This window comes from Cuculus canorus, chromosome 11, assembly GCF_017976375.1.
Source record: "Cuculus canorus isolate bCucCan1 chromosome 11, bCucCan1.pri, whole genome shotgun sequence".
Taxonomy (NCBI): Eukaryota; Metazoa; Chordata; class Aves; order Cuculiformes; family Cuculidae; genus Cuculus; species Cuculus canorus.
Genome location: NC_071411.1, coordinates 3,733,855 through 3,761,628, shown reverse-complemented (window position 1 = coordinate 3,761,628; position 27,774 = coordinate 3,733,855). Strand labels below are relative to the sequence as shown.

Below are 27,774 nucleotides of genomic sequence, written 5' to 3'. Positions count from 1 at the left end.
TGGCCGGGAGGAAGAAGAGGATAGTTGGGGCAGAGAGGAAGAAGAGCATAGTCAGGGCTAGGAGGAAGAAGATAGTCAGGGCAGGGAGGAGGAGGAGAATAATTGGGGTGGTTGCAAGGTTAAATAGAAGCTTTCAGTGATCTGAAAAGGGGAAAGAAAGAAAAAGAAAACCCGCTGAAGAGATGCTCTCCCTTCTATCCTGGCTTGTAATCAGCCGCCCCCTCTGCCAGCGAGCAGCCGGCGGGCGGGCAGGCGAGGAGGGGGTGGCAAGAGGGGTCCAGCTGCTCCTCAGCCCAGCCCTGGCACCCCGAGAGTCCCCGCAGCCCCGGCTCGGCGTGGGCAGGGGCACAGCGAGGGGGACGTGCCCCCATCACGGGTCCCTGGCAGGCTGCGGGGGGTGAGGGCTTGAAGTGCGCTGCCAGGGGGAGGTGAGTAGGAGGGGGATTTGTCTGAAATGCCAGGGATTCATCTCCCACTCCCCCTGCCCTCTCCGTTCTGAAAGGAGCTGCTTGAGCTGTCGGCTCTGGATTATATTAATTAGCGGAGAAGTGCTACGCCTGCTTGTGGGGCCATGCTGCCAGGAGGAACTAGAGGCTTGGCAGGTCTGTGTAAAGCAGCTGCTGGGCTCCCCGAAACCCCTCGCTCCAGCTCAAAATGAGCACATCAAAACCAAGACTGAGCTGGGGGAGCTGAGTTTCCAGGGGCTTCAATATCTCTGGAATCCTCAACATAGGAAGAATATAGAGCTGTTGGAATGGGTCCAGAGGAGGCTACAAGGATGATCCGAGGGCTGGAGCAGTTCCCATCCGAGGAAAGGCTGAGAGAGTTGGGGTGGTTCAGCCTGGAGAAGAGAAGGCTCAAGGGAGACCTTATAGCGACCTTCCAGTACCTGAAGGGGCTCCACGAAAGCTGGAGAGGGGCTGTTCACAAAGGCTTGTGGGGATAGGACGAGGGGGAATGGGGATAAACTGGAGAGGGGCAGATTTAGACTGGACATTAGGAAGAATTTCTTCACGCTGAGGGTGGTGAGGCCCTGGCCCAGGTTGCCCAGAGAAGCTGTGGCTGCCCCATCCCTGGAGGAGTTCCAGGCCAGGTTGGATGGGCCTTGGGCAGCCTGGGCTGGTGGGAGGTGTCCTTGCCCACGGCAGGGGGATTGGAACTGGAGGATCTTTAAGGTCCCTTCCAACCCAAACTCTTCTCTGATGTCCTCCTTGAGCCTGGCTGGCTGCTCCCCCCCAGGGCCGAACCTGCTGGCCCTGCCACGCGGGAGGCTCTCGTGACAGGGAAAGCAGCACTGTGATTTCGGGATGGAGCCACTGCTCCTTGTGAAGCAGAACAGTCTGTGACACTGCCAGGCCGGCAGGTCCACGTGGTGGGGGGCTGCTGGGGTGCATCCCTGACCCACGGTCACCTGCTGTCTTTCAGGAGAGGAAGCTGTGCGCCCACCCCCGGATCGAGATCTACAAGGAGGACCGCATCTACTTTGTGTGTCCCCTCGCTCGCCAAGGGGACTTCTATGTGCCTGAAATGAAAGAACTGGAGAGGAAGATCAGAGCTGCTGCAGCTGAGGCCGAGGATGCCCAGACAGACATTGCAGGTATCCGTGATGTGCGCATGGGCTCTATCCGCGATCGACATCAGCCTTTCGAGAGGCTGAGGTGTCCCCGGTGCTGCCACCTGAGCAGGCAGAGAGGGTCAACCTGCACCAAATGACTGAGTCTCAGCTCACCTTTTCCCCTCCCCCCGGGGTGAGATAGGATCTCATCCCTGAAGTGTCACACCACACCTCGGGAAGCACCCGGGCACCCCTGCAGCGTTGGGGTGAGGGCCAAGCTGCCGCCGAGCCACCAGCCCACTGTCATCAGAGCAGAATTGGATCTCACAGCTTTTGGTTGCAGCTGGGCTTGTTTTTCTCCTTGTCATATACATCTTCCTTGATCTCATCTTCATCTGTTACATATTGGGATTGTGAGGAGCTTAAATACCAGGTTGCTGTAGCTGGTGGTGGAGTTGCCCGATAGCATCTGCTCAGCGAGATCTGTTGGAGCCTGAATGTATTCATACAGGAAGGGATTACAATGGCTGTAGGCGCAGAATAGCAGTGCTATAGTAACTTGAAATGTTAGTTGCCATCACCGGCCCACGTGCTCAGATGTCTGCGAGATTTGGGAGCTGGCTAGCTGAGCATTCCTGGGTGCCGCATAGAATCATTAGGTTGGAAAAGAGATCATCAATTCCAACTGTACCCATCCACTACTAAATCATATTCCTAAGCAGTTCATCTGCCTGTCTTTTAAACGCCTCCAGGGATGGGGACTCCACCACCTCCCTGGGCAGCTGTGGCAGTGCCCAAGAACCCTTTCTGTGAAAAAATTTTCCCTAATGTCCAATCTAAACTTCCCCTGATGCAGCTTCTCCTATCACTTGGGAGAAGAGGCCAACACCCGCCTCTCTACAACCTCCTTTTAGGTGGTTGTAGAGGCTGATGAGGTCTCCCCTCAGCACGGCCGAGCTGGCTGCTGGCAGGAGCCACCGCCTCCTCCTGCCCCGCGAGTCGCCCACGCTTGTATAATGGGCATGAAAAAACCATGACGGCTCTCCTTGCCTGCCAGGGAGTTTGGTCATTTTAACACAGCCTCGGGTTTGGGTTGCTTTAATTCTTAATCGTGTGCAGTGTAAAAGCAAACTTGGGAATTGCTTTCTGGGAGCTTTGTCCATTTAGTGCTGCAACGAAGGGTCTAATTGGAGCGGTTTCCCAGTGCTTCGAGGTCCCACGTTCTTGCAGTGCTCGCTCAGCTCTTCGCCTTTTTGTCTGCCTTGCGGCGGGGCGGCTGCTTTGGACTGGGTCGGCCAAAGTCACCCCGCATCCCTCTCGCTCCAGTGCCTTCCCGTGGTTACCCCTTGGTTTTGGAGAGGGACAGCAGGACCCTGGTGAGCAAAAGCTGCTTCAGGTCGGTGGCTTCAGCAGCTGCGTGTGCTCCTTCGGGGGATGCTCGCTGCAGTCGCGCCCAGCGTCCCGGCTGTCTCAGTGCTTTCCCTGGGATGCCACTGCCAGTGCGCCCACGGAAGGGGTTCCCTGCCCTACTGGAAGGAGGATGAGGAAGGTTTTTCCAATTTTATATGGCAAATTATGTTGGACTTCCTCATGTGGGAGACGCCTGCCTTGGGCCAGGCTCTCCAGCTGCAGCTCTGGGCTGGCTCCTCTGCTACCCCTCCTTTTCCAGTCACGCAGATGAGCTTTTGTTGGTGCAATCTGATGTGGTGTCACCTGCTGAGTCTGCATAGAAGCAGCTTAAAATATGAATAGCTGTGAGAGGTTGGCCTTCTCTCAGTCAAAGCTAAAGAGCTGAGTTTGGATGTTGGCACTGGGATCACTGTTGCTGCTGGGCGTGGTGGCAGAACTGGGTCTAGCTGGACATCACATCTTTGCTCCGGATGTTGGAGAGGGTTAAAGATGAGGAAAGCCTTCAGGTTTACTTGTGCTGCTCCTGCCTGAGGGTCTTGGAGGTCCTCATCATCTCCTGCATACCCATGGTGTCATGGTGCCCCAGGCTGTCACAACTGCTGTCACCTGGGGATGGTGGCACCTCATGGGGAGTTGATGGGCTTGTGCAAAGGGAAACAGTTCCTGATAAGCACCTTGTCCCACCGCTGCTGTCCTGCCAGCACTGTAGACTCGGTTTGTTGTTGGTGGCACTGCCCCAGCCACCAGTGCCAAGTGGCTTTCAGACTGCTCCTGGCTCAACAGTAGAATTAAAGTCAAAAGTGAGGTGTGAGGGGGTAGCTGGTCCCATCAGGCTCCTTATCTTGCCACTGAAGTCCTACATGGATTTTCTGAGCCTCCCAGTATGAAAGGAGATCTTGCTGGATGGAGCCGCTGGTGGATCTCCCCTCTGCCCAGCTGCTCACTGGACACACGTTGAAGGAGATGCTTGAAGATGACACCTTGAAGATCACAGCTTATGGATTAAGAGTGGTCCTTCCTTTCCTGTGCTGGGATCTGTGCAACCACCTCTGAGCTGGAGGAAGAGGAAGTCACAATCCGTGACCGAGCTGTGCAGATTGAGATGCAGTGCTCTGACACCCTACTGCCTCACAGGAGAGACTGGGGAGGTGCTGAGCCCCTTTTGCTCTCCACGAGGCACCTGAGGATGCTCTGCACGCGGCAGCCCTGGGCTCTCCCTCCTGATGTGACAGCAGATGAAGCCCGCTCTCCCTCCCCCACCAAATGACTGAAATAATAACATTGCATGTGCGATTTCAGAGTGAGTGTTGTGTGTAGTAATGTTCTGTGTGGACGCAGCACCTTTCGGTCACGGCTCATGGAACTCCCTGCCAGCAGCTGTATTACGCTTTCCTCAAATTAAAGACTTCAGGAGTTCCCAGCGGAAGACGCTGCCGTTTCTTCTCCCAAGCCATTGTGGCTGGTGTCAGGCAGAACCGAGCGACTTAGATGTGCAAGAAAAGCTCAGATTTGTTTTCTTGAGCCTCCTGGCCCTGAGGCATATCTCACCATTTAGGCTGCTGCCCTCCTTGCTCCTGAACTCATCCTGTGGCTCTGAGGGATGCCAGTGGCTGTAGAAGCTGCAGGACGTGGCTCAGCATCTCTGCTTTGTGCCACCACCCTGCGCAGAGCGGGATGCTGGCAGCTCTGCTGAGGACAAATGCGCTTGGCACATAAGGAAAGGGCCGGGGGCTGCAGCTGCCTCCGCACCAATTCCTTCCCTTCTTCTCCATCAGCAGGGTCATCGGAAAGACGGGAAGCATTTTTGGAAGGCGGCTGATGGGTCTCCAGGGGGCCAGTGTCAATCATGATTAATTGTTTTCTATTTAATTATCTTCTGGGGCTTTGGCGTCAGCGCAGCGCTCAGCGGGCCCTCGCTCCGGGCTCGCTCGCAGCAGCGCGCTCTTCAGCGTGACCCCGCTGTGGCGCATGGAAGGTGAAAGCAAACAAAAGCAGCCTCTCAACACGGGCTGTCTGGCATGAACGCAGATGCTTTCTAAGCACGTGGCTCTGCCCGGAGAGTCTCAGGTGCTCATTTTCGTGGAGCTGAGTCCATCCCGCGGCATCCGGCTGCATCCGATGACATCCCCTGCTGAGCCTCAGTGCCACAGGGGGCCACCTTCCTCGGTGGGCTCTGCCTCATCACACTTGCTTCTGTTCTCCAAAGAGCCCTGCCTGTTCTGCTTGCCTGTTCATCCCGAGAAGGGTCTCGGTGGGCAGCTCCTGCCGTGCCTTCCTGCTGGTCTGCCAGCCTCAGCCCCTCTCCTGACGGCTGTGATGAGCTTCAGCAAGAGCTGTGCCCCTCCTGGCAGCGCAGTGATCTATTATTCAGTGGCAGAGGTGATGAATATTTGATGGAACAGGGGGAAAGTGAGGGTCCTGCTGCCCCAAGAGAGGAGGGACACTCAAGCATCAGTGTCCCACTGGGAGGGGAGATGGTCCTGCTCCCTGGGGGGATTTGGTGATGCTGGTACCTGGGGTGGCACAGGGCTTGTTGGCAGCGTGGGGTGAGTGGTTCCTGTTGCACCCAAGACTCCAGCTGGTCTCTTGGTGTTGGCTGCTTGGCTTGCTTTCTTCCTAGGTGACCCTGGCCTTTAGGGGGGTACTCCTCAAAACCCTGGCAGAGCTTCTCCCCAGGGTGATGCCTCTTTATCCCAAACAGTAACTTCCTGGGTTCCACGTTGGTGAGGCTGTGCCTCGAATCCTGGGTTCAGTTTTGGGTCCCTCACTACAAGAAGGACATCGATGGGCTGGAGTGTGTCCAGAGAAAGGGAACGGAGCTGGGGAAGGGGCTGGAGCACAAGCCTTATGAGAGGCGGCTGAGGGAACTGGGATTGTTTAGCCTGGAGAAAAGGAGGCTGAGGGGAGACCTCATCACTGTCTACAACTGCCTGAAAGGAGATGGTGGAGAGATGGGTACTGGTCTCTTCTCCCAAGTGACAGCGATAGGCCGAGAGGAAATGGCCTGAAGTTGCACCAGGGCAGGTTCGGATTGGATATCAGGAAAAATTTTTTCACCAAAAGGGTTCTCAAGTGCTGGCCCAGCTGCCCAGGGAGGTGGTGGAGTCCCCATCCCTGGAGGTGTTTAAAAGATGGGTACATGAGGTGCTCAGGGATCTGGTTTAGTAGTGGACAGGTCTGGTAGGACTCCATGATCTCAAAGGTCTTTTCCAACCAAATGATTCTATAGTTCTATAATTCTATTCTACTCCTGTTGAGTGAACACACAGTGGGATGGCTTTGCTGTTCTTGGGGAGCAGAGTGGAGACAAGGGTGCTTCCATGGGATGGCTGGCACCTTGCTGCATGCCAGAGGGAAAAGGGGAAAAGCTGTGATGGATCTGGATGCTGGGCCAGCTCCCAGTGCAGGGACTGCCCTTGGGAAGTGGGATGCAGGGGATGGGCAGTGGCTCACTAAGGGACCAAGCAGAGTGCCCGAGGCTGGGTGGAGATGTGGTTGTGAGTCTGCTGGAAACCTTGAAGCCTGTGAGATGAGAGTCAAACCCTTGCTTGTCCATGAAGCACCTTCCAATGAGGCTTTGGTTGCCCTCTTGGAGCCTTGCTCTGCTCTCCAGGCTTTGCTGGGACAACTGGGGTTCCTGCTGCAAGGGGTGACCCCACACTGTCCTCAGCAGCTGTGGCTCTGACTCTCAGCCCTTCCCGCCTCAGCCATCCGTCCTTGGCCAAGCTGGGTGGCTGTGCCAGAGCCAGCCCTGTCCTGCACAGAGGAGAGTGAGGCTGCTGAAATGGGCCAGTTTGCCAGCTGAGGCGGCTCAAACATGATCAGAAGTGACAGAGCGGTGAAAAAGTGCTCGGCTGAAAGGAAATAAGACTCGATTTACTGTCGCCCTTGGAGCGAAGGAGAGGGAGACGGCTGCCGGGGGTGAGGACAGCGGTGCTTTCCCATGGTGGCAGCTTGGATCAGCACATAGGTAGGCTTCATCTCCATCCCAAGCTGCTGCTCACCTCCTTGAGGCCTCCTTGGCTTTGTGGCATAGGGTGACGTGATGGTTTCCCAGCCCAAACAGCCCCTGGGGTGGCGAGGGGTGCTGCACAGGCAGGGCATGGCTTGCGGCGTTGGGGTCACTCTGGTCCCGCGTTTCACAGGGGCACGAGATGACCACGAATGATGTGAGCTGTCATGAAGCCATGGTAGGAGTGTGGCTGTGTAATCTCAGGCCACCAGTTTAGCCAAATTGGATTTTATTTTTTGTTAAGATCCCCGCTCCAAACCTTACAAACCCTTATTGGCTTCAAGGCTTGGGGTCTCCACGCTGTCCTCCATCTCCCACAGCTCTCGGTCTTCCCAGAGGCTCCCTGCTGACCCACTGCCCTCCCACGGTCCTGCCAGGTGGGATGACACCTCCCTTCTTTCTGCTGCCTGCTTGGTTGCTACTGTCCCCTTCGTTGAGCACCTCGCTGGTTGCGTGCAGAACATCTTTTTTAACTTAGAGTAAATGTAGTTTCCATGTCGAGACACTCCCTGATGCTTCAGCAAAGGCAGTGCACGTTGGCAGGCGATGGTTTTTCAGTCTTCTTCATAGGGGGCATCACCAGGCACCGCTTGGGTGGGCAGCCGTGGGCTTGGCTTCTGACAGCTGCCGGCGGGGTTCCATACCATGGCCAAGGTGAGAGGATGGAGGCTCTGACTCCTCTCCAGATGCCTGCTGGGCTGAATGCAGGTGATACACCAGGGGGGATGAAGCAGTGTGTACCCTGTGTCTGTGGATCTTTCCTGATGGCTCCTCCTCCTCCTACCACTGCTTGGTCCTCTCCGAACGGCCCTCGCTCAGCCGGCAGGACCGTGGGTTGATGCTGCTCAGAAGGCAGGGGACTGCCATTTGCAAGCAGTTCTGCTGGCAGCTGCCCAGGCTGGGAAGAAAAACAGCAAAAAAAGAGATTTAAGAGTGTTTGGAAGGAAAGTTCTATCAGGTCTCTTTGAGGATGGGTGGCTGCCATGCAGCTGGAGGAAGGCAAGCAGCCCAGCCCTGGGAACCCCTGGCTGGAGAAGCCCAGGGAGGCTGGAGGTGCCTATGGGAGCGTGGGGCAGCCCCACGCCAGCAGCTGGGGATGGATGGAGCTGTGCCGGCAGCAACCACCGTGGAGGAGAGGGCTCTCTCCTGCTTGAGAGTCCCTCCACGGTTGTCACCATCCTTTTTGCCACTTTGTGGCCCTGTTGGTAGCAAGCCATGGTCCTCCACTGGTGCTGCTGCCAAGTGGGGCTCCTCCTGGTTTCCCTCCTGGTGCAGGGCATGACCCTTGGCAGGGGCATCCGACCCAGCAGGGATGAAGCCCCCGAGGGAGCAAAGGTGCTGGGAAGTGTCCGAGCCTGGTGCATCTCCCCCCCCCCCCCCGGTGCCAGGTGGGTGGGAAGAAGGTGGAGTAGGGAGGGTGACAATGAAGGAGCCCTCCCAGTATTTGCTGTCGTAATTAACAATGTTGATCTGCAATGTTGTAATTGGCAACATGTGATGTCATGATTAACCATGTGAATCTGTGATGTCATAATTAACAATGATTAATGTTTTACACAAGGTTTTTTTTTCTCCTGGCTGGTTGCTCTGGCAACAGCACCGAGCTGCTGGTCTCAATCTGACACTCTCGTCTCGTTGTTGACTCTTTAATTGCGTTGTCAACCACACTAACAAGGCAGGGGCGTGGGGAGGAGGCAGTGGTCTGGTCCTCCCAGGCAGACAGGGGTAGCCCCTGGCGGGGCTCGGCTGTGAAAGGGAGTGAGGGTTGGCAGCCGGGTGATGCGGAGCAGTGCCGTCTGGGAAGGCTCCTCTCGTGCCCTGGCACCCTGAGTCCTCTCTGCTGCCACCGAAGCCGACAGCTGCGGAGGAGCCAAGGGCTGATGGTGGCCACGCAGTGAGCAGGAGTGGAGACTGGGTTGTGGGGGTGCTGAAGGCAGCGTTAGGATGCCCTGGCGTGAGGCTCGACCTGCACACACTTCTGACAGTGCCACCATCTCCTTGGGTGCCAGTGTGCCAACACCTCCTTGGGTGCTCATGCAACGCTGCAGCTCCCCATCACCCTCACAGCACAGCGTCCCACTCCTTGCCTTGTTCCTGGTGCCATGCCAGCGGCAGGGCTGTCCCCCGGCTCCCAGGCCTGGCATTTTCCCTAAGGAAGGGCTTGCCAGGTCCTTGGCATGTGCCCAGAGAGCAGCAGCGGGGCCAGGGCACTGTGGGAGGTCAGGGCATGGCTGGGAAGCCAGCGTTGTTTGTGCTGGCTGGGGGAGCCTTGATTTCAGGGAGCTGCGGAGTCCAGCTCGTACTTGTCTTGGCCTGGTCACTTCTTGAAGGCACAAGAGGTAGGAGCTGGTCTCCGCTATGGTCTGAGGTCTCTGAGGTTTCTGGCTGTAGCACCCCATTTTGAAGGCTGTAGCACCCTGTTTCCATCCCCATCTCCATCATCGTCCCCATCTCCATCCTCATCCCCTCCTTCCCACAGCATTCACTCCTTCCTCTTCTCTCTCCATCTCAGGGGCCGACACCATGAGCGAGGCGAGCTCCATCAGCATAGAGGCCACAACCGACAGCAGAGACACCTCGGTGGCCACCTCCATCCTGCTGCCCTTCCCAGCCAGCTGTGGCCGGGAGGAAGTGGACAACCGCAGCGAGCACAGCTACAGCGAGTCTGGAGCCAGCGGCTCCTCCTTTGAGGAGCTGGACCTGGAGGTCACTGGGGACGGCGAGGGAGCCGCAGCCCTGCTGCCCGATGTGGCCTACACAGGCAAACAAGAGGTCACAGACAAGTGGACCAAGGAGCCCATCGCTGCTGAGAGAGGAGAGGAGTGAAGCAGAGACCTGCCTGCCTCACCTCCCGCCGGGGTCTGAGTTACTGGGAACTGGTCACCTTTTCCACCTCCTTCCTCTCCAGCCAAGCGATTGCGGTTGATGATTCCCCCCGGGACCTGCTCTCCCTCTTTGCACAAAGGGTGTTTGGCCGTTTCGGGGACGCTGCGAGACTAGGGGGGTCTCCTGCAGTGCTCAGCAGTGCGGGGTAGGTGCAGGCTGGGGGGGCAGCGAAATGCATTTGCTGTTTGTGTGTCTTTAGATGCGTCGCTAATTCCTCGCAGGTGTCTCGGGGGGTGGTGGTGGATGGCAGAGGTGTCCCCTCTCACCTCTGTCGGTGCCCCTCTCACCCACAGCTTCTCTCTGCCGCACCGCCGCGTGTTTTCTAGCACCAAAGAGCTGTGAGTGGGGTCAGCTGGGTTTGTTCCCCTCTTCCTCTTGCTGAAAAATGGAAACATCCCATGTAAACCTAGTCCTCCCAGCACTGCCATGGGCGCTTTTGGGGTCTGTAATAAAGCGGATGCTTTTCCTGGCTGGTGGCCGGCGTTGCTGACTGCCTCTTGGCCGATCGCGCCGTCCTGCCCTGTGGCACAGCGCGGGTCCCTGTTCAAGGGCTCTGAATCCCCCTTGCTCACATTTTCCCCCTGCTCGAGGAATGCTGTGGGCTGTGGGGACCATCCCGGCTTCTGCAAGCTGCAGGGGGAGCAGGGAAGGGTGGCAGCCACCGTGCTGGACTGGAGGGAGGTGGCATCCCCGCTCCCCTTGGGAACCTGCTGAGAGTACAAGCAGGAAAGCCAGGTCCGTGGGCTGCTGGTGGACCTGGTGCCACTGTGCTCCTCGGCAGGTCCGGTGGCAGAGGGACCAGCCTGCCTGCACTGTGCCACCCTTCCAGCTCACCTGCCTGGTCCCCCAGCCCTGGGGTGCACGAGGGAGGGCTGCCCACGCTGATCCCAATTCCTCATCCCCTGCTGGAGACGAGGGAGCAGCTTGGACATCACCGCCGTGGTGCCTCGGGGCGATGCCAGTGCACCTCAGTTTGAAGAGCGCAGCCCCTGCTCTGGTGCCCCTGATACCTCTGGCAGGTAGAACATTGCAGCCCAAAACCCTGGGGTGGGGATGCAAGGGACAAGAGAGACCTGGCTGTCCCTCTGTGCTGGAGACGTGTCCTCCCGGGCTTGGAAAGGTCATGATTTGTCCTCAGACAGTGATTGACATAAGATTGTTCATAAATATTTTGTGCTCTGAGTGATGAAATATTAAACTCCTTCAGCCCACATGGAAAAATATTGCTCTTCCCGGTGTTTATCTTTGTTGCCGGTTATTACAAAACTGCCAAGCCCCTTAAATATTTATGGCTGGCTGAAACTCCGGGGGGGTGGTGGAATCAGGCAGCACATCCTAACGCCGCTTGTCCCGTAACCCAACCAAAGATGAGGTCCAGGGAGGCTTTGCCATTGTCCTGCTGGCAGCAGCACCGGAGCAGGAGCCAGGAGGATGCAGGCGGTGCTGAGGTGCGTGTGAGGCTCGTGCCAGGTCCTGTCTGCAGCAGGGGGAAAGCAGGAATTTGGTGTTGCCAACATCCCTCAGGTCCTGGTGCCATGGGTCGCCAGAGGCAACCTTCCCATGGAGTTGTAAGTTATTCCCCCACAAATCAGGACGGCTGCGGGGGGACAGAACTGGTCTGACTTGCTGCAGTGCCCTAGCCTGTAGGCTGCAAGCACCGCAGCTGGCAGCAGGGAAACTGAGGCACGGGGTGGTGAGGTGCTTACCCAGAGTGGTGCCCCAGAGGCTCCCCTGGCTCCTGCCTGTCCCTGCGGTTCCTGTGTCATCCGCTGTTCCTTTCTTGTCCCTGAGTCCTGGAGTTCCCCAGGACAGACGGGCTGGGACACAGCACAGCAGGATCCCGTGCAGTCAATGGCTCCAGGAAGGGTTTGGGCAAGCGCTGGAGACCTGGAACGCTGAACGCAACTGCTGCTTCTGCCTTCGGATGGTTCAAAAGCCTTTCCCAGCTTGGTGCCTGGGCTGACGGTGGTACCAGGGCTGCATGGGGCGGAGGGGGGCAGTGGGGCCCTGGGTGTCCCCCAAGGGCTTGGGGAGCAGCGGACAGGCCGGGCTGAGGCTGTGCCAGGCAGGGGCACTGGCCCCAGGGGTACCAGCTGGTGGCTGTGGAGCTGGAGCAGGGGCTGGGACGCCTCTCGCTGAACGGAGATTGAGCCTGGGGGGTCCTCTGGGGCTGAGCTGTGCCCGCCCGGGTCTGCCAAGGAGCCAAGCACGTCCTGCCTGCTCTGCCCCTGCCCAGCTCGGGTCTGGCCATGCCCTGCCTGCACCTGACCCTGCCCTGTGTGCCTTCCCTGCTGGGTCCTGCCTCTGCCTTGGCTCCCGCTGGCCATCCCTTGCCTGGATCTGGCCATCTCCTGGCTGTGTCCTGCCTTCCCTGGTCATGTCCTGCCTGTGTCCCGGCTTCTCTAACCATGTCCTGCCTGGACCTGTGCTCCCTGGCTGTCTCCTGCCAGGATTTTCCCACACCTTGCCTGTCTCCTTCTCTCCCTGATTGTCTCCCCCCCTGGATGTGGCCATGTCCTGCCTGTGTCCTGGCTTTTCTGGCCATGTCCTGCCCGGATCTGCCCATTCCTTGTCTGTCTCCTGCCTTCCCTGCCGGTGTGCTGCCTGGATCTAGCTGTGTCCTGATGGTATCCTGTGCTCCCTGCCTGTAAGTCTTGCCTGTATCCCGCCTGTCCCCTGCCTGTCCCCTGCCTGTCCCCTGGTGATGTCCTGACTGGATGCGCCCCTGTCTTGCCGGCATCCTCCGTTCCCTGCCTGTGTCCTGCCTGGCTCTGCCCATGCCTGTCTGTCCCCTCCCTCCCCCGCCTGTCCCCCCCCCGCCTGTCCCCTCCCTCCGCTGCCCATCCTGCTCCCGGTGCTCCCGGTGCCGGGTCCCGCGGGGCGGACGGGGGGGCGGAGCGGCGGCGGCAGGGCTGGTGCTGCCGGAGTCAGAGACGGCGGCTCCGAAGCACCGGGCTGCACCGGCACCGGCGCAGGTAAGAGCTGCGCTCCCGCCCCAGGAGCCCCCGGCCGCGCCCATCACCGGCGCCTCGGGGCTCGGCGGCCGCTGCCCGCGGAGCAGGGGGGAACCGGCACCGGGAGGGGAGAGGAGAGGAACCGGCACCGGGAAGGGAGAGGAGGGGAACCGGCACCGGGAAGGGAGAGGAGGGGAACCGGCACCGGGAGGGGAGACGAGAGGAACCGGCACCGGGAGGGGAGAGGAGAGGAACCGGCACCGAGAGGGGAGAGCAGAGGAACCGGGAAGGGAGGAGAGCCGGCACTGGGCACCGCTACCGAGCAGGGAGAGGAGCCGAGACCGGGCACCGGCCCCGACACCGGGCACGGGGATCCAGACCGGGCACCGGAGCCGGTCCCTCCGTCTCTCCCCATCCGCAAGGCTCCGGGAGGGTGTTTCGGGGCTCACCATCCCCCGGTGCCCCGGCAGCACCGGCCCCGCAGTGGGCACCGAGCGGGACCCCTGGCAGGGGCTGCAGCTCCCCGAGGGCACCGGAGCCCCCGCGCCCTGATTCCCGGTGTTTTTTCCCCCAAAGCTGGCTCGGTGCAGGATTCGGGGTGGATCCTCCAAACCCGTGACCCTGAGGGGCCACCAGCATCCTCCTCTCACCCCAGTGCTGGGTGACACGGGCCAGGGCATTGCCAGCTCCTCGCCTTCCCCTCCTGCCCCCCAAGCTCCCGCCAGGCTGGGCAAGAGCAGCCCAAAGGCTGCGATGATGGGCGCAATGGGGCGAGATCCTCAGGGAAAGCACTTTGGCCCCACACTGCACCGGGGCTTGCAGGCTGTGGGGCAGAACCCAGGTGTGGGGTCCTGGCAGAGCTCAGTGGTGGCAGGACCTCCAGGACCCCCATGGGAGGTGACGGTGGCCCCTCACCCTGTGTCCTCCCAGCGCTGCTGCTCACCCCGTGCCACCCGGAAGGGTGCTGGTGTTGGAGAGGGCCAGGTCTCCTGGTAGAGGAGGACGTGTAGGAAGCGCTTGGGGCACGTAGGAGCAACGGCAACTTCTCACCCATCCTACTCACGGATGCTTTTGGGAGGAGAGGCTGCCAGGACCCAGCAGGAGCCTTCCTGCCACGGCCATCGGGCTGGATTTGGCTCTACCCTGCTGGGTCTCTCGCTTCCCCAGATGTTCTCCAGATGTTCCCATGAGGCTCTCTTCCCCCCCGGCACCGTGCCAACCCAGCTGGGCAGCTGTGGGGATGGCCACAGCCGTGCTCACAGCATCCCTCGGTGCTCACTGCAGGATGGATGAGAGTCTGCCCTTTCGGGAGAGCTCTGCCTGAAGGTGCCATTCGCGTGGTGGCACCTGCCAGCTGCCCCAGAAGAGCCGGACCCCAAGAAGCCGGGCTCCCAGTGCTGCCAGACCCCTACTGCCGATGGGCTCCATCAATAATCCATGTGCCTGTGGCTTCTTTCCTGCTTGAGGAAATCCTCGGTCCCCCAAAAGCTTTCCCTGCTTGGAATAAGGCAGGGAGTCTTCGTCATCTTTCTCAAACTCCTTCAAATTGGGGGCCAGGTAGGAGTCTCCCTGAGGTGCTGGGGGATTGTTGCAGGCAGGCAGCCTCCGGAAACGGGCGCTTTGGGGAGCAGAGAAAGAGGTCTGCGTGCATCCCACCCATCCCACCCCGTGCCACGCTGCTGCCCACAGCCCCGGGGCATCACGGCCACCTCCAGCTGTTTGCCAGAGGGCTGCTCCAGCTCCGGCATCACCCACCACAGGGCACCCAGGGACACCTCCAGCTCGGGCAGAGAGGCCTTGGTACCAGCTGCTGGGTCTGCAGGGGAGGAAACCCTCTCCGGCATCCCTGTCCCACCCCCTGTACCCCAAAAGGGCTGGGGGGAGCCCCAGGACCTGCAGCCACACCAACCGCCTCCCGTGCCGGAGCAGCCGGAGGTTTCTGAGCTCTCAGGGGTTTTCCCGTGGCCCCCAAAACACTGTGGGATTTCAGCAGTCAGCTTCAAATGGGAAACAAATCTCTCCCGTGGTTTGGGAGAAGACAACGGATCTCCGAGGGGACTGCATCTCCTGCCAAAAAAAGCCCTGCCTGCTGCAAAAGCCTTTGATTCCCCCGCGCCTCCGTGCTTTCTGCAGAGGGAGTCAGCAAACCTGGCTCTTACTTTTACTGAAATCTCTGAATTTAGTATACAGGGAAGGAAGGGGCGGTGGTGAGAACAGGCTCTGAAGCACCGCGGCTGCTGGAGCCCACCTCACGCATGGCTGCGGGAGAAGCTCAGCGTGTCCCCACGCCAGCCTGGTCTTGGCCCCAGAGCTGGGGGAGCAGCAGGGCAGGTGGCCTTTGGGGACGTGGGATGGGGACAGGGATTAAATCCAGCGGTGGTGGGTGCTGTGGGCGCTGTGGGTGCTGCGGGGCTGTGGTTTTAGCAGCACTCTTGACCGGTTGGTGGAAGCCATCTGCACCCCTGGTGCTGCTGCTGGGTCAGGGCTCAGCTGAAAGCCGGCGTTGGCTCTGCCTGCCCAGCCCAGGATCCCTGCCCCAGGTGCCATCCCGGTGCCAGGGTGACCTCCCTGGCTCTTCACGCACCCCATTCTCCCCTGGATGTTTCAAGGACCATCGAGCTGCCCCTGGCAGGCTGCTGTGCCCGGCGCTGACGCAGGAGCCGGCTCCGAGCATCCCTTCCCGTGCCAGTGCATCCCAGAGAGTGCTGCAGGGGGACAGACCCTCTGCTCCTGCCTGTCCTCTGGGGTCTGCATCGCTTGCTGGTGTCCTGGGGGTCCGAGATCCCTTGGGAGCTGTCACATCCACTCAGCTTGTCCTTCAGCGGGGGACTCCTTCCTAGGGGCACCCCTGGAGGGGCACAGGCAGCCTCGTGCCCTTTCCCACCGCTGTCGCTGCCCCTGGGGACAGTTCCTTTCTCACCTTCTAGTCCACAGACCCAGCAGCTTTTCCCTTTGCTTTTCCAGGTGCCAAGGGCTCTGCCGAAGCGGTGTGACCCCCCTCCTGCCGATACCACGCTGTGCCACCCCCCCGCCACCTGATGCCTGGGGACTGCCTGCCCTCGCCTTGACGGGTGGCAGCGGGTGACCCGCGGCGTCGTGGATCTCCCGGCCGGTGCTGGTGCACCCCATGGCAGTCCCCTTGGCCACCTGGCTGTGGCTGATGCGCTTGGCCACCTGCCTGGCTGCCGGGCACGGCATGGCTGGCAAGAAGGAGATCAGCACGGATGGGGACCTGGTGATCGGAGGCCTCTTCCCCGTCCACGAGAAAGGAGTAGGGAGCGAAGACTGTGGGAAGATCAACGAGCACCGGGGCATCCAGCGCTTGGAGGCCATGCTTTTTGCCTTGGATGAGATCAACAAGGACAGGAGCATCCTGCCGGGGGTGAAGCTGGGTGCACACATCCTCGACACCTGCTCCAAGGACACCTACGCCCTGGAGCAGTCCCTTGACTTCGTCCGCGCCTCCCTCACCAGGGTGGATGGCTCCGAGCACATCTGTCCTGATGGCTCCTATGCTGTCCACGATGACGTGCCCACTGCCATCACCGGTGTCATCGGGGGCTCCTACAGCGATGTTTCCATCCAGGTACCCTTCAGGGAGGACGGGCTTAGACGGGGCTGAGGGTGGGCAGAAATGGTGGTGTGAGGGGTAAAACCCCGGCAGAAGTGCAATGGTGGCACTGCCAGCGTGGCACAGGGACGCTGTCACATCCCTCGTGGTGATGCTGTGCCCCTCTCTGCAGGGAGAGGTGGCATCTGGGAGAGCCATCTCTCTGCTACTGTGGTGGGCTGCAGCCCTGGCGGTGGCCGGGTTCTCCTCGAGGGCTGTGGGGAGCCCCCCACAAGCCATGGGAGCGAAGCTGGTGAACGCGTCTGGCTGTCACCCCGAGTCGGGTGCAGCTCAGACCCCAAAACTGCAGCTCTACAGACCCAGTGGCTGCCTTGGGAGGGGAGAAGAGCATCCCTTGAGGGTGCGGGCAGCCTGTGGGCATGTGCTTGGCTGGGATTTAATGGATCCCCAGGGCAGGTCAAATCACATCTGCTGGTCCCTGGGGTCCCTGCATCCCTCTGGTCATGGGGTGGAGAAACCCGATGTGGTCCCTGGGGTCCCTGCATCCCTCTGGTCATGGGGTGGAGAAACCCAGTGTGGTCCCTGGGATCCCTGCATCCCTCTGGTCATAGGAGAAACCCAATGTGGTCCCTGGTATCCCTGCATCCCTCTGGTCATGGGGTGGAGAAACCCGGTGTGGTCCCTGGGATCCCTGCATCCCTCTGGTCATGGGGTGGAGAAACCCAGTGTGGTCCCTGGGATCCCTGCATCCCTCTGGTCATGGAGTGGAGAAACCCGGTGTGGTCCCTGGGATCCCTGCATCCCTCTGGTCATGGAGTGGAGAAACCCGGGACCAGGTGATGGAGGCAGCACCCTGGTCCAGCTCATGCAAGCACTTGTCCCTTTCCTTGCTAGGGGACTCCATGTGTCCCCAGGGCTGGGATGCTATCCTGTCTCCAGGGCAGGCAGGAGAGGCTGTGGGCAGCCTGGGGAGTGCAGGCGGCGCTGGGGCAGCGCGGCGGGCTGGCAGCTGCCGTTGTGTGGCGAGGGCTGGCAGCGGCATTGCTGCGCTCAGGGGCCTTCGTGCCATTAGAGGACTTTGTCAATTGAGAACATTTGTCCACGTTAATTAAGTCGCATCTCTCCCCTGGGGATCAGCAAGATGTGGGCAGGCTCGCTGTCCCTGCTGGCACGCCTCAGCCCCCCCATCCCTGCTCCAAGTGCCCAGGTTTTTAACAGCCTCATTAGTGGGGTTTTTTTCCCCTCCTTTGAAGCTAACGAAGGCTTCTAGAAAGCAGCTGGAAGGTGCCCATCCCGCAGGGGCTCCTGATGAGGGCCACAGAGGAGCTGCTCCCCAGGCCCAGGTCTGCAGCCCGGGCTGGGCCGGGGGGCTCCGTCCCGGCTCCTGCCCCTCCAAGAGCCTTTTCTTCCCACACTGTGGGGCTGCCAGGCACCCCAGCTTTCTCCTTGCCCACAAACATGATCCACAGGTCGCCCACAGGGGAATTTGTGCCACGAATCCATTTCCCTGCCCCCCAGTCCTGAATTTCAGAGGGGAGTGCATGAAATATTAGAAATAAATAACATAAATGAGCACATCTGAGGGCTCCGGCAACCATGTGGCTCTGCTGTCCGTCCATCCATCCACCCACCCACCCACCTGTGGGCCAGCCTGGACCCCCTGCATGGGGGATTGCCCATCGCTCCCATGGTTATGCTTGGATGCGTCTGTGCCCCACCACAAAACACCTGGTGTTGGGCAGAGGACCTCTTGCTGGGACACCCATTCAGGCACCCGCCTCTCCTCCTCCTTCCAGGTGGCCAATCTGCTGCGGCTGTTCCAAATCCCACAGATCAGCTATGCTTCCACCAGTGCCAAGCTCAGCGACAAATCCCGCTACGACTACTTTGCCCGCACTGTCCCACCAGACTTCTACCAAGCCAAAGCCATGGCAGAGATCCTCCGCTTTTTCAACTGGACCTACGTCTCCACCGTGGCCTCAGAGGGTGACTATGGGGAGACGGGGATCGAGGCCTTCGAGCAAGAAGCCCGCATGCGCAACATCTGCATCGCTACCTCGGAGAAGGTGGGGCGCTCCATGAACAAGAAGACCTACGATGGGGTGGTCCGGGCTCTGCTGCAGAAGCCCAATGCCAAAGTGGTTGTGCTGTTCACCAGAAGTGAAGATGCCCGGGAGCTACTGGCAGCTGCCCAGAGAGCCAACGTGTCCTTCATGTGGGTGGCCAGCGATGGGTGGGGAGCCCTGGAGAGCGTGGTGGCCGGGAGCGAAGCGGTGGCAGAGGGAGCGATCACCATCGAGCTGGCGGCCTACCCCATTAAGGAGTTTGCTGCCTACTTCCGTAACCTCCACCCCTACAATAACAGCCGAAATCCTTGGTTTCGGGAGTTTTGGGAGCAGAAGTTCAAGTGCAGCTTCCACACGCAGGACTGTAGCTGGTACTCCCTCAAGACAGGCAAGTTTGAGCCAGAGTCCAAGATCACGTTCGTGATCAACGCGGTCTATGCCATGGCTCACTCTCTCCATAACATGCACCAGGCTCTGTGCCCCAACTCCACCAAGCTCTGTGATGCCATGAAGCCCGTCAATGGCAAGAGGTTCTACAAGGACTTTATACTCAATGTTAATTTTGATGGTGAGTCCAGAGATGGAGAGGGGGTTGGGCTGCCTAAGAGGAAAGGGATGGATAGAGGAGCAGGGAGGAGGCGAGACACCCACATTTGACCCAAAGCCCTCCAGTTCCTCCAGCCTGCCCATGCCCAAGGACCCCTGTGCTGTGGGCTGTGGTTGTCCTAGGATGCCAACAGACCACCATCACCTTTGGGCAGCAATTCAGGCTGCCTGTCCCCACCATGGAGAAGCTGGTGACCAACTCCATCCTGCTAGAGCTGAGTGGGACTGGCCCCATGGGGAAAGTGGGTCCTCGGAGACCACACTTGCAAACACCGTGATGTATTCATGATTCAGAGAGACCCTTGATCAGGGACAGATGTGGTTTAGGGTGACTAAGAAGCACATCCTCCATGACTTGGGCTGAGCGTGGCTGCCCAGGTGTCACTGAGGGCTGTGGATACTGCAAAATCTTTGTCCCTACAGAGCTGGCTGGGGCTGCCAAACTTTTAGGCACATGTGGAGGTAGTTCTCTACCATTGCTTTCCTGCTCCTAACAGGGACATAGGCAACAAGTTGAGGATGAAGGCAGGGAACAGGTTGGACTGTGCCCATGATGGGATGTGACCTTTGATGGAGGGCTGCCTCCACGCTGGGAGCAAGCACTCTCCTGCCCCATGGCAGTGACCATCTCCCTTTTTCCTCCCTCCAGCTCCGTTCAGGCCAGCAGACACCAAGAGCGTAGTTCGATTTGACAGCTACGGTGATGGGATCGGGCGCTACAACATCTTCAACTATCACTACATGGATGGGCGGTATCGGTACCAGAAGGTGGGCTACTGGGCTGAGGGGCTCATCCTCAACACCAGCCTCATCCCGTGGGCTGAGACCTCCATCCCTGTGTCCCAGTGCAGCGACCCCTGCAAGAAGAACGAGATAAAGAGCATGCAGCCAGGAGACATTTGCTGCTGGATCTGCATCCCCTGCCAGCCCTACGAGTACTTGCTGGATGAGTTCACCTGCATGGACTGTGGTCTTGGTTACTGGCCCAACGAGACCCTGAATGGCTGTTATGAGTTGCCCCAAGAGTACATCCGCTGGAAAGATGTCTGGGCCATCGGTCCAGTCACTATCTCTTGCTTGGGTTTTATCTCCACCCTCTTCGTTTTCGGAGTGTTCATGAAGAACAATGACACCCCCATTGTGAAGGCCTCTGGCCGGGAGCTCTGCTACATTCTCCTGACCGGGGTCCTTATGTGCTACAGCATGACCTTCATCTTCATCGCAAAGCCTTCCACTGAGGTGTGCACGCTCCGGCGTCTGGGGCTGGGCACGTCCTTCGCCGTTTGCTATTCAGCCCTCTTGACCAAAACAAACCGCATTGCCAGGATCTTCAGTGGGGTGAAGGAGGGGGTCCAGCGCCCCCGGTTCATAAGCCCCACATCACAGGTGGTCATCTGCATGGCTCTCATCTCCTGCCAGCTGATCATCGTCATCATCTGGCTGCTGGTGGAGACCCCCGGCACTGGCAAGGAGACAGAACCTGACAAGAGGTATATTGTCACCCTCAAGTGCAACAACCGCGACTCCAACATGCTCATTTCCCTCACCTACAATGTCCTCTTGATCGTCCTCTGCACAGTCTACGCCTTCAAGACCCGGAAATGCCCCGAAAACTTCAATGAGGCCAAGTTCATCGGGTTCACCATGTACACTACCTGCATCATCTGGCTGGCCTTCCTACCCATCTTCTATGTCACCTCCAGTGACTACCGAGTAAGAGCCAGAGTTCTGGGTGAGCTCTAACAGGGCCTGACCAGAGCGGTCCTGGCAATTTGGGCCCCTTGGGGTTTGTGGCTAGGAGGTACGTGGACCTGAGGAAAGTTCTTTGGCCACAGACCTGGTGATAGTCACCTCTGCACTAGGGAACTCAAGACCAGGTGAATCATAGAATTATAGGATGATTTGGGTTGAAAGGGACCCTAAAGACCATCCAGTTCCAACCCTCCTGCCATGGGCAGGGACACCTCCCACTGGATCAGGTTGCTCAAAGCCCCATCCAAACCTGGCTTTGAACGCCTCCAGGGATGGGGCAGCCACAACTTCCCTGGACAACCTGTTCCAGGGCCTCATCACCCTCATTGTGAAGAATTTCCTCCTAATGTCTAATCTAAATCTCCCCACTTCCAATTTAAAGCCATTACCTCTAGTCCCGTCACCACCTGCCTTTGTGAAAAGAGATGATGCGTGGCTGAAGGGCTGTGCTTGACGGAGCAGTGAGTCCTGGGGAGATGACCTCTCCTCCCTTCTTGGCGGACCATTTGGGGTGAGAAATGGTGCTGAACCTCCAGAGAGCTCACCTGACCTGACTGCAGAGCAGTGATTGCCGTCCTTCAGCCTTGCACACAAAGGCACAGGAGCCCCCAGCCTGTCCAGGCACCCTCTGCCCACCCGGGGGGTGGATGTCAACTCCAGGGCCAGCGAAGTCCCTGCGGAGCCGAGCAGTGCTGGGGATGGGGGAGCATGGGGTGCTCCTGCAGCACCTCTGCCCCCTCGGCAAGGGGCACAGCTACGTTCTTGCCAGGCCTGGAGGACTAGGGGTGGTGGCTGTGGTTGGGGGCACTTCTGGAGAGGACCTTCATTCCCTGATGGGAGCAGGCACTGGGGCGAGGGGTGTTGGCAAGGCTGGGGGGGGGGTGATGCTGTTCAGGGTGCACCCCCTTTGCAGGGGTAGTGTGTCCCCATCAGGGCAGCACCCATCCTGTGGGTCTCCAGCAGGTCCATCCTGACAGAGGGAGCTGGGGTGGGATGTGCCTGTGGGGTGCAGGCAGCAGCCTCTGCCCGGTGGGGGTTGGCTGGTGCCATGAGGACTTCATCCTGCTCCACTTGGGGCGGAGGGCAGCTGGCAGGAACTCCTGACACCCACCCCCCTCTCCAGGTCCAGACCACCACCATGTGCATCTCAGTGAGCCTCAGTGGCACCGTGGTCCTTGGCTGCCTCTTCACCCCCAAGCTCCACATCATACTCTTCCAGCCCCAGAAGAACGTGGCCAGCCACCGCGTGGGCACCACTCGGTTCAGTGTGGCGGCCGCTGGCTCCAGCCAGTCCCACGGTGAGTGCAGGGGGGCTGGGGCAGGGTGGGGGGCACCCCAGCATGGGACCCTGGAGGAAACTGGGGTATGGGGTAGGGCACAGCTGGAATTAGGGGGGAGGGTGGATGCGTTGTCCCCTACAATTCATCCCTGACCCCATCCCTTATTTCCTCCATCTCATGTGGCTCCAAGCCCCGGGGCTGCAGCAGAGGGGCTCTAGGGGTCCATCGTTGCCGCCGGGGGACCACAGCCACCCCCGATACCCCCACCCCAGCCCTGCGGGGTGCAGCTCCCCAGGCACCCGTCGCCCCCCGCAGCGCGATGCCCCGGGGTGTTGCTGCCGGACCCCAACCTCCCCCTGACTCCTGCCTTCCCGGCCAGGCTCAGCCTCGCAGTACGTGCCCACGGTATGCAACGGCCGTGAGGTGGTGGACTCCACGACGTCGTCCTTGTGAAGGACATGGGGCCCAGGCCATGGTGGCGCTGCTCCTGCCTGCAGCCGCACCGCACCCCGGCTCCCTGCCCTGGGAGAGCAGCTCAGCCCGCTCGGGGCCAAGGGCAGTGGGAAGGCTCAGCCCCAGCCCAAGCTATGCGTCCCATGCGCTGGGTCACAGTACGTGTCCCCCTGCCCTTCCACTGGGCCAGGTGGCAAGTCCCCTGTCCCTGCACTGAGCTATGGTGAACATCCCAAATCCCTTGAAGTGACCCGTGGTGAACATCCCAAATTCCTTGCACTGAGCCATGGTGAACATCCCCAATCCCTTGAACCGAGCCGTGGTGAATGTCCCTCTCCATCCCTTGAACTGAGCCGCGGTGAATGTCCCTCTCCATCCCTTGAACCAAGCCATGGTGAACATCCCCAGTCCCTTGAACCGAGCCATGGTGAACATCTCCAATCCTTTGAACCGAGCCGTGGTGAATGTCCCTCTCCATCCCTTGAACTGAGATGTGGTGAATGTCCCTCTCCATCCCTTGAACTAAGCCATGGTGAACATCCGCAGCCCCTTGAACCAAGCAATGGTGCATGACCTCCCCACCACCCGCACTGAGCCACGGTGCATGTCCCCCTCCGTCTTGCACTGACCTGTGGTGCACGTCCCCTGTGTCACCTGCACTGAGCCGCTGTGCCCACTCCCCACGCCCTGCACCGAGCCCTGCTCCACGTCCACCTGGCCCGTGGTCCAAGTCCTTCCATCCCTTGAACCGAGCCGCGGTGCACGTTCCCCATGCTCTGCACCGGCTGAGGTGCAAGTCCCGCGCACTGAGCCGCGTCAGCCCAGCCCCTGCCCCGAGCTGTGCCGCACAGCCCCCTGCCCTGAGCCCTGCCCAATGTCCCCCTCACCCCTTGAGTGGAGCCATGGTGCGTGTTCCCCATCCCCTGAACCAGCTCTGGTCCAAGTCCCCTGGCCCTCGCACTGAGTTGTGCCGCACAACCCAACTAGTCCTGCTTTGCTTCCCTGAGCCGCGCTGCGCCTCCCGCTCCCTGCACGCCGAGCCCTGCACTGGCACACGATGTCCTCACCCTGTTGCCACCCTGTGTCCCTGGGGCAGGGCCTTTCCCCAAGCCTTTTGCATAGTTTCACCTTTTCCTCCTCATTTTCGGCCCCGGGAAAGCTGCTGGGCTGGCCGTTGCGGTGCGTAACTTCTCACCCCTCGCTGGGAGACAGAGGAGGGGTGAGTACCTGCTGCCTCCTTGGAACCCAGGGGCTTAGGGCAAGTACCAGGACCCAGGTATTTGAGCCCAACCAAGTCTGGAAGAGTAGATTTTTTTCTGTGAGCAAGAGAGTGTGATTTTTTTTTTGTAATTTATGCAAATAAAGTGTTTTTTTTATTTAAGAAAAAAAAAAAAAGAGCTCAGGTCCAGCCAAACCTGAAGGAAGGGGATAAACCCTCGCAGAGGGCAGAGTCACGTCGCTATATAGGGGCCAGCAGGGGCAAGGGAGCACACAACACCCCCCTCATGTCCTGCCAGCCAAGGATGTGGCTGCACCAAGGATGGGGGCTTCAGCTCCAGGGTCAAGGTTTAATGACTCGGCTCTCACAGCTCCAGGGCGAGCGGTTTAGGAGCTGTCGGAGGCTTCAGGACTGGGGGCTGCTGCCATCCGCTTCAGGGGGATGATGCAGATGCAATTTTTGGCTTCTTTGAGTCTCCACCACCGTCCAAGCCTGTAGATGAGAGAGATGCGGGTCACCACCAAGCCCTGGAGAAGCGGGCACTGCGCCCCTTGGCAGGGCTGGGGAGGGGGGACGGTACCGGTGCTCCTGCCCAACGCCGGCCACCAGGAAATCACCGGTTGCTGAGAACTTGAGGCTGTTGACAAAACCCACCTGGAGAGGGATAAGGCAGGGTGAGGAGCTCCCACCACCTCCTCCCACTGCCCAAGGTGGGGAGCCCTGCCGAAAGACCCTCCCAGTCCAGTTCCAGCATCCCTAACCTCCCCGTCCATACCAAGGGGATGTCCCAGAGGGGCTCCAGCTTCCGAAATCCCTCACCGCACTTCCAGAGCTTCACGCTGGCACTGTGAGAGCCTGGGGCAGAGAGAGGAGACTGCCATGCACCCCAAAACAGCAAACAGAGCAGAAGCCCCCATCCTGCACCCCTAAAACCCTGCTCCAAAGCGACTGCCTCACACCTGTAGCCAGGAGGTCACTGTTGCGCAGCGCAGCCACAGCTGAGATCCAGTATGGTTCCTGCAGGCCCTGGGCTTCCCGCATGCCGTGCGCCTGCCGGGCCAGAGCCAGTGGCTTCTTCTTCGTCAGCCCCCACAGGGCTATGGACCTACAAGGGATGGGAGGGGTGAGGGGGCCACGCAGGCACCGCCTGCCCACCCCCAGCACCGCCCTGGCCTCGTGCCTACCCGTCATCGGCCCCCGACACCATGTGCTCCTCATTGATGAGTTGGATGCAGTCAATGGAGCCCCTACAAAGAGACCAGGCAACTACCATCAGTGACAAGTGTCTTTTGGGATCCTATTTAGGAGACAAGGGCTCACTGGGGCATCAACATCCCCAGAGGGACTCTCGGTGATGCTTGGCACTGCCACACTACTGCCCAGGCCAGAACTGCCTGCCCACAACCTCCTCTCCCACCCCAGACCTACTGGTGCCCACAAAACACGAGCTGTGACTCCTCAGGGATCTTCCAGAGCCGCACGGTGCCGTCCCGTCCCCCCGCCGTCACGCAGCAGTCCCGGCTCAGACTGTCCAGCCCTGTGATGATATCTTGGTGCCCAAACCTGGAGGAGGAGACAACAAAGAGCTGTGGTTGGGACATTTCCTCTCCCAGGCAAGGGAGGGTCACTGGGGTCACCTCCCTCAGGTCTTACAGGGTCTCCATGTATGCGTTCTCCGCCACATTCCAGACCTTGACACTGCGGTCATGGGAGGCGCTGTACAGCTGGTGCGTGTTCTTCCGGAAGGACAGGCCCTGCAGACGGACAGAAGGACGGACATGGGGACAACAGTGAGGGGCACCAGGGAGGACAGTGCTGCCTGGCCCTGCAGGTGTCACAGCCGATGCCCTCAACTCACCGAGACAGCGTCACGGTGCCCAGTGAAGATGTGCAGCCGCTTGCAGGTGGCTGCATCCCAGATCATGATCAGCTTGTTCCTGTCACCCGTAGCCTGACGGAACACAGAAGACACCTGAGACCTGTCCCTCAGGGACCCAAGGCCGCCCCAGCCTCTGCTCCTACTCCATGTGCTTTTGGGGTCAGAGGGACCCATTCTTGACTGCAGTGGAGGCAGAGGCTGCTGTAACCCAGCGAAGTACACCTGGGCGTGAGATGCTGTTCCCCAAGACCCTGGGAGGAGATGCACTTCCCACCATCACCCCCCTGCCCCACACAGCAGTGTCAGCCCCCTCTCCCGTACCAGGTACTTGCCGTCTGACGAGATGGCCATGCACAGGATGTGGGACGCGTGCCCCAAGTGCCGCTCCTCACTGCCCTTCTTCCCGCCGGGTACCATGCACAGCCTCTTCCCACTCTCCACCTCCCCTGAAGGAAAGGCATCACTGTCACCCCCCTGAGAGCTTCCCACCGCTCCGGAAAACACCAGTGAGCCTCCCATAGAGCCTAAAAGGATGCACGTGCACATCCTTGGACCAAGCCACCTCGGTGGGCACCCTTGGTCCTTCTGCGGGATCCCTGCAGGGTTCAGGCTGGGGAAATAGCCAGTCGCAGCCCAAAGGGAACACTTGCATTTGATGAGGGAGCCATCCTTGGAAGCAGAAAAGATGAACTTGTCATCCGGAGAGATGACAAGGCAGGTGACAGGCAGCTGGTGCCCTCGCAGCACTCGGATGCTGGCTGGATCTGGAGGCTGCACCTGCAGGGAGAGCAGGATGTGACCTGGGACACCCTGGTCGCTTCCCCAGGAATGGGAGCACCAGAGCATGGCACCATCCCTTCTCCAGGGCGCCAGCAGACGGCACCCTGGTCCCATAGCTGGCACATGCTGGTTGTGGCCATGCCTGAGTGTCCCCCAAGGCTGGCACGCCTGGCACTAAGCACTTACGTCTTTGGCAACGAAGCGCTGCAACCGGCCTTTCTGCTCGAGCTGGGGAAGAAGCGGGATGTTCAGCAGAGGCAGCCCCGGCTCCGGACCCACGGGAGGGGGGCACAGCCGGCCGCCACCACTGGGACCGAGGGGACGGACCTGACCCCCTGCTCACCACATCCTCCTTCAGCCGGTCACCGATGAGATCCACCAGTTGGGTCTCCTCCTCTTCCTCATCTGCCGCCCGCTCCTCCTCTGCGGCAGACACGGGGGGTGAGGGCTGGGCTCAGCGACCGTGCCACCCCACCGGGGCACCGGTGGGGCACCGGAACTCACCGTACTGGCGGAGCTCCTCCAGGTACTGCTTGGCCAGGCGCAGCTTCTTCTCCTGCGGCGTCTCGTCCACCTCTTCCTCCTCTGCTGCCTCCCGCCGCCGCCGGCCCAGCAACGGGCTGTGGGACACGCGTGAGCACCGACACCCCCACAACCACCGACACCCCCACAACCACCGGCCCCCCCACCGGCGCCCCAACCACCAACACCGACACCCCCCCAACCACCAACACCCCCCCAACCACCGACACTCCCACCGACACCCCCCCAACCACCGACACCCCCAACCACCGACACCCCCACAACCACCGACATCCCCACCGGCCCCCCCCCAACCACCGGCACCCCCACCAACGCCGGCATCAGCACCGGTACTGGCATCGGCACTCCCACCGGTACCGGCACCTCCACCGGCGCCCCCAGTGACACCGGCACGCCCCCTAGTACCGGTACCGACCCCCCGGCGCAGCCCTCACCTCTCCGTCTCGGACTCGCTGGACACCTCTTCGTCGACGGCCCGGCCGGCTGCCGCCCGCGGCCTCCCCTCGGCGCCCGGGACCTGCGGGACGGGACGATCAATGGGAAGGGACAAGATGGAGGACGAACGGGAGGGGAACCCGCCGGGGGAGACCCTCACCGCTGCCGCCCGCGGCCGCCGCCGCCGCCCCGCCGCCCCCCGCGGGCCCTGGGCCCTCCTGCCGCCCCCCGCCGCCGCCGCCATGCTGCCGCCGCACGTGGAGCCGCCGCACCGCCCGCGGCCCGCAGGCCACGCCCCCTCCCGTTCCCATTCCAGCGTGCGGACAGACCGCGCCCCTTCCCATTTCTATTGGCTGTAGACGGACGGGCCGCG

At 60.3% G+C, this 27,774-nt stretch overlaps 3 protein-coding genes across 3 annotated transcripts in view; 2 read left to right on the top strand and 1 right to left on the bottom strand.

Annotated features, from left to right (window-relative positions):
- TEX264 (testis expressed 264, ER-phagy receptor) overlaps positions 1–11,041 on the top strand; it is a 42,321-nt gene extending 31,280 nt beyond the window's left edge. The window contains exons 5-6 of the mRNA XM_054076819.1: positions 1,426–1,597; positions 9,490–11,041. Of these exons, the coding sequence (XP_053932794.1) occupies positions 1,426–1,597; positions 9,490–9,803 (486 nt within the window). The 3' untranslated portion in view covers positions 9,804–11,041. The remainder of the gene's footprint in view (positions 1–1,425; positions 1,598–9,489) is intronic.
- Positions 11,042–12,703: 1,662 nt separating this feature from the next.
- Positions 12,704–23,870, top strand: GRM2 (glutamate metabotropic receptor 2). The gene is made up of 6 exons (XM_054076818.1): positions 12,704–12,838; positions 15,782–16,403; positions 18,185–19,022; positions 19,710–20,773; positions 21,936–22,110; positions 22,472–23,870. Exons 2-6 carry the CDS (start codon positions 15,945–15,947, stop codon positions 22,543–22,545), a joined length of 2,610 nt encoding a protein of 869 aa, XP_053932793.1. The 5' UTR covers positions 12,704–12,838; positions 15,782–15,944; the 3' UTR covers positions 22,546–23,870.
- A 79-nt stretch (positions 23,871–23,949) lies between these two features.
- RRP9 (ribosomal RNA processing 9, U3 small nucleolar RNA binding protein) lies at positions 23,950–27,645 on the bottom strand. The gene is made up of 15 exons (XM_054076863.1): positions 27,562–27,645; positions 27,401–27,483; positions 26,928–27,043; positions 26,767–26,846; positions 26,610–26,651; positions 26,294–26,420; positions 25,965–26,089; positions 25,623–25,715; positions 25,418–25,518; positions 25,193–25,327; positions 24,949–25,011; positions 24,724–24,869; positions 24,540–24,619; positions 24,345–24,418; positions 23,950–24,256 (listed from the first exon to the last, which is right to left on the bottom strand). The coding sequence occupies exons 1-15, from the start codon at positions 27,643–27,645 to the stop codon at positions 24,151–24,153; spliced, it is 1,455 nt and encodes a 484-aa protein (XP_053932838.1). The 3' UTR covers positions 23,950–24,150.
- Positions 27,646–27,774: the final 129 nt, after the last annotated feature.

Coding starts and splice junctions, on each gene's coding strand:
- GRM2 (XM_054076818.1), top strand. CDS start 15,945: ATGGCAGTCCCCTTGGCCACCTGGCTGTGGCTGATGCGCTTGGCCACC. Junction 19,023..19,709: donor ACTCAATGTTAATTTTGATG/GTGAGTCCAGAG, acceptor TCCTCCCTCCAG/CTCCGTTCAGGCCAGCAGAC. Junction 20,774..21,935: donor TCACCTCCAGTGACTACCGA/GTAAGAGCCAGA, acceptor CCCCCTCTCCAG/GTCCAGACCACCACCATGTG.
- RRP9 (XM_054076863.1), bottom strand. CDS start 27,645: ATGGCGGCGGCGGCGGGGGGCGGCAGGAGGGCCCAGGGCCCGCGGGGG. Junction 24,419..24,539: donor CCCTCTGGGACATCCCCTTG/GTATGGACGGGG, acceptor ATCCCTCTCCAG/GTGGGTTTTGTCAACAGCCT. Junction 24,257..24,344: donor GGCGTTGGGCAGGAGCACCG/GTACCGTCCCCC, acceptor TCTCATCTACAG/GCTTGGACGGTGGTGGAGAC.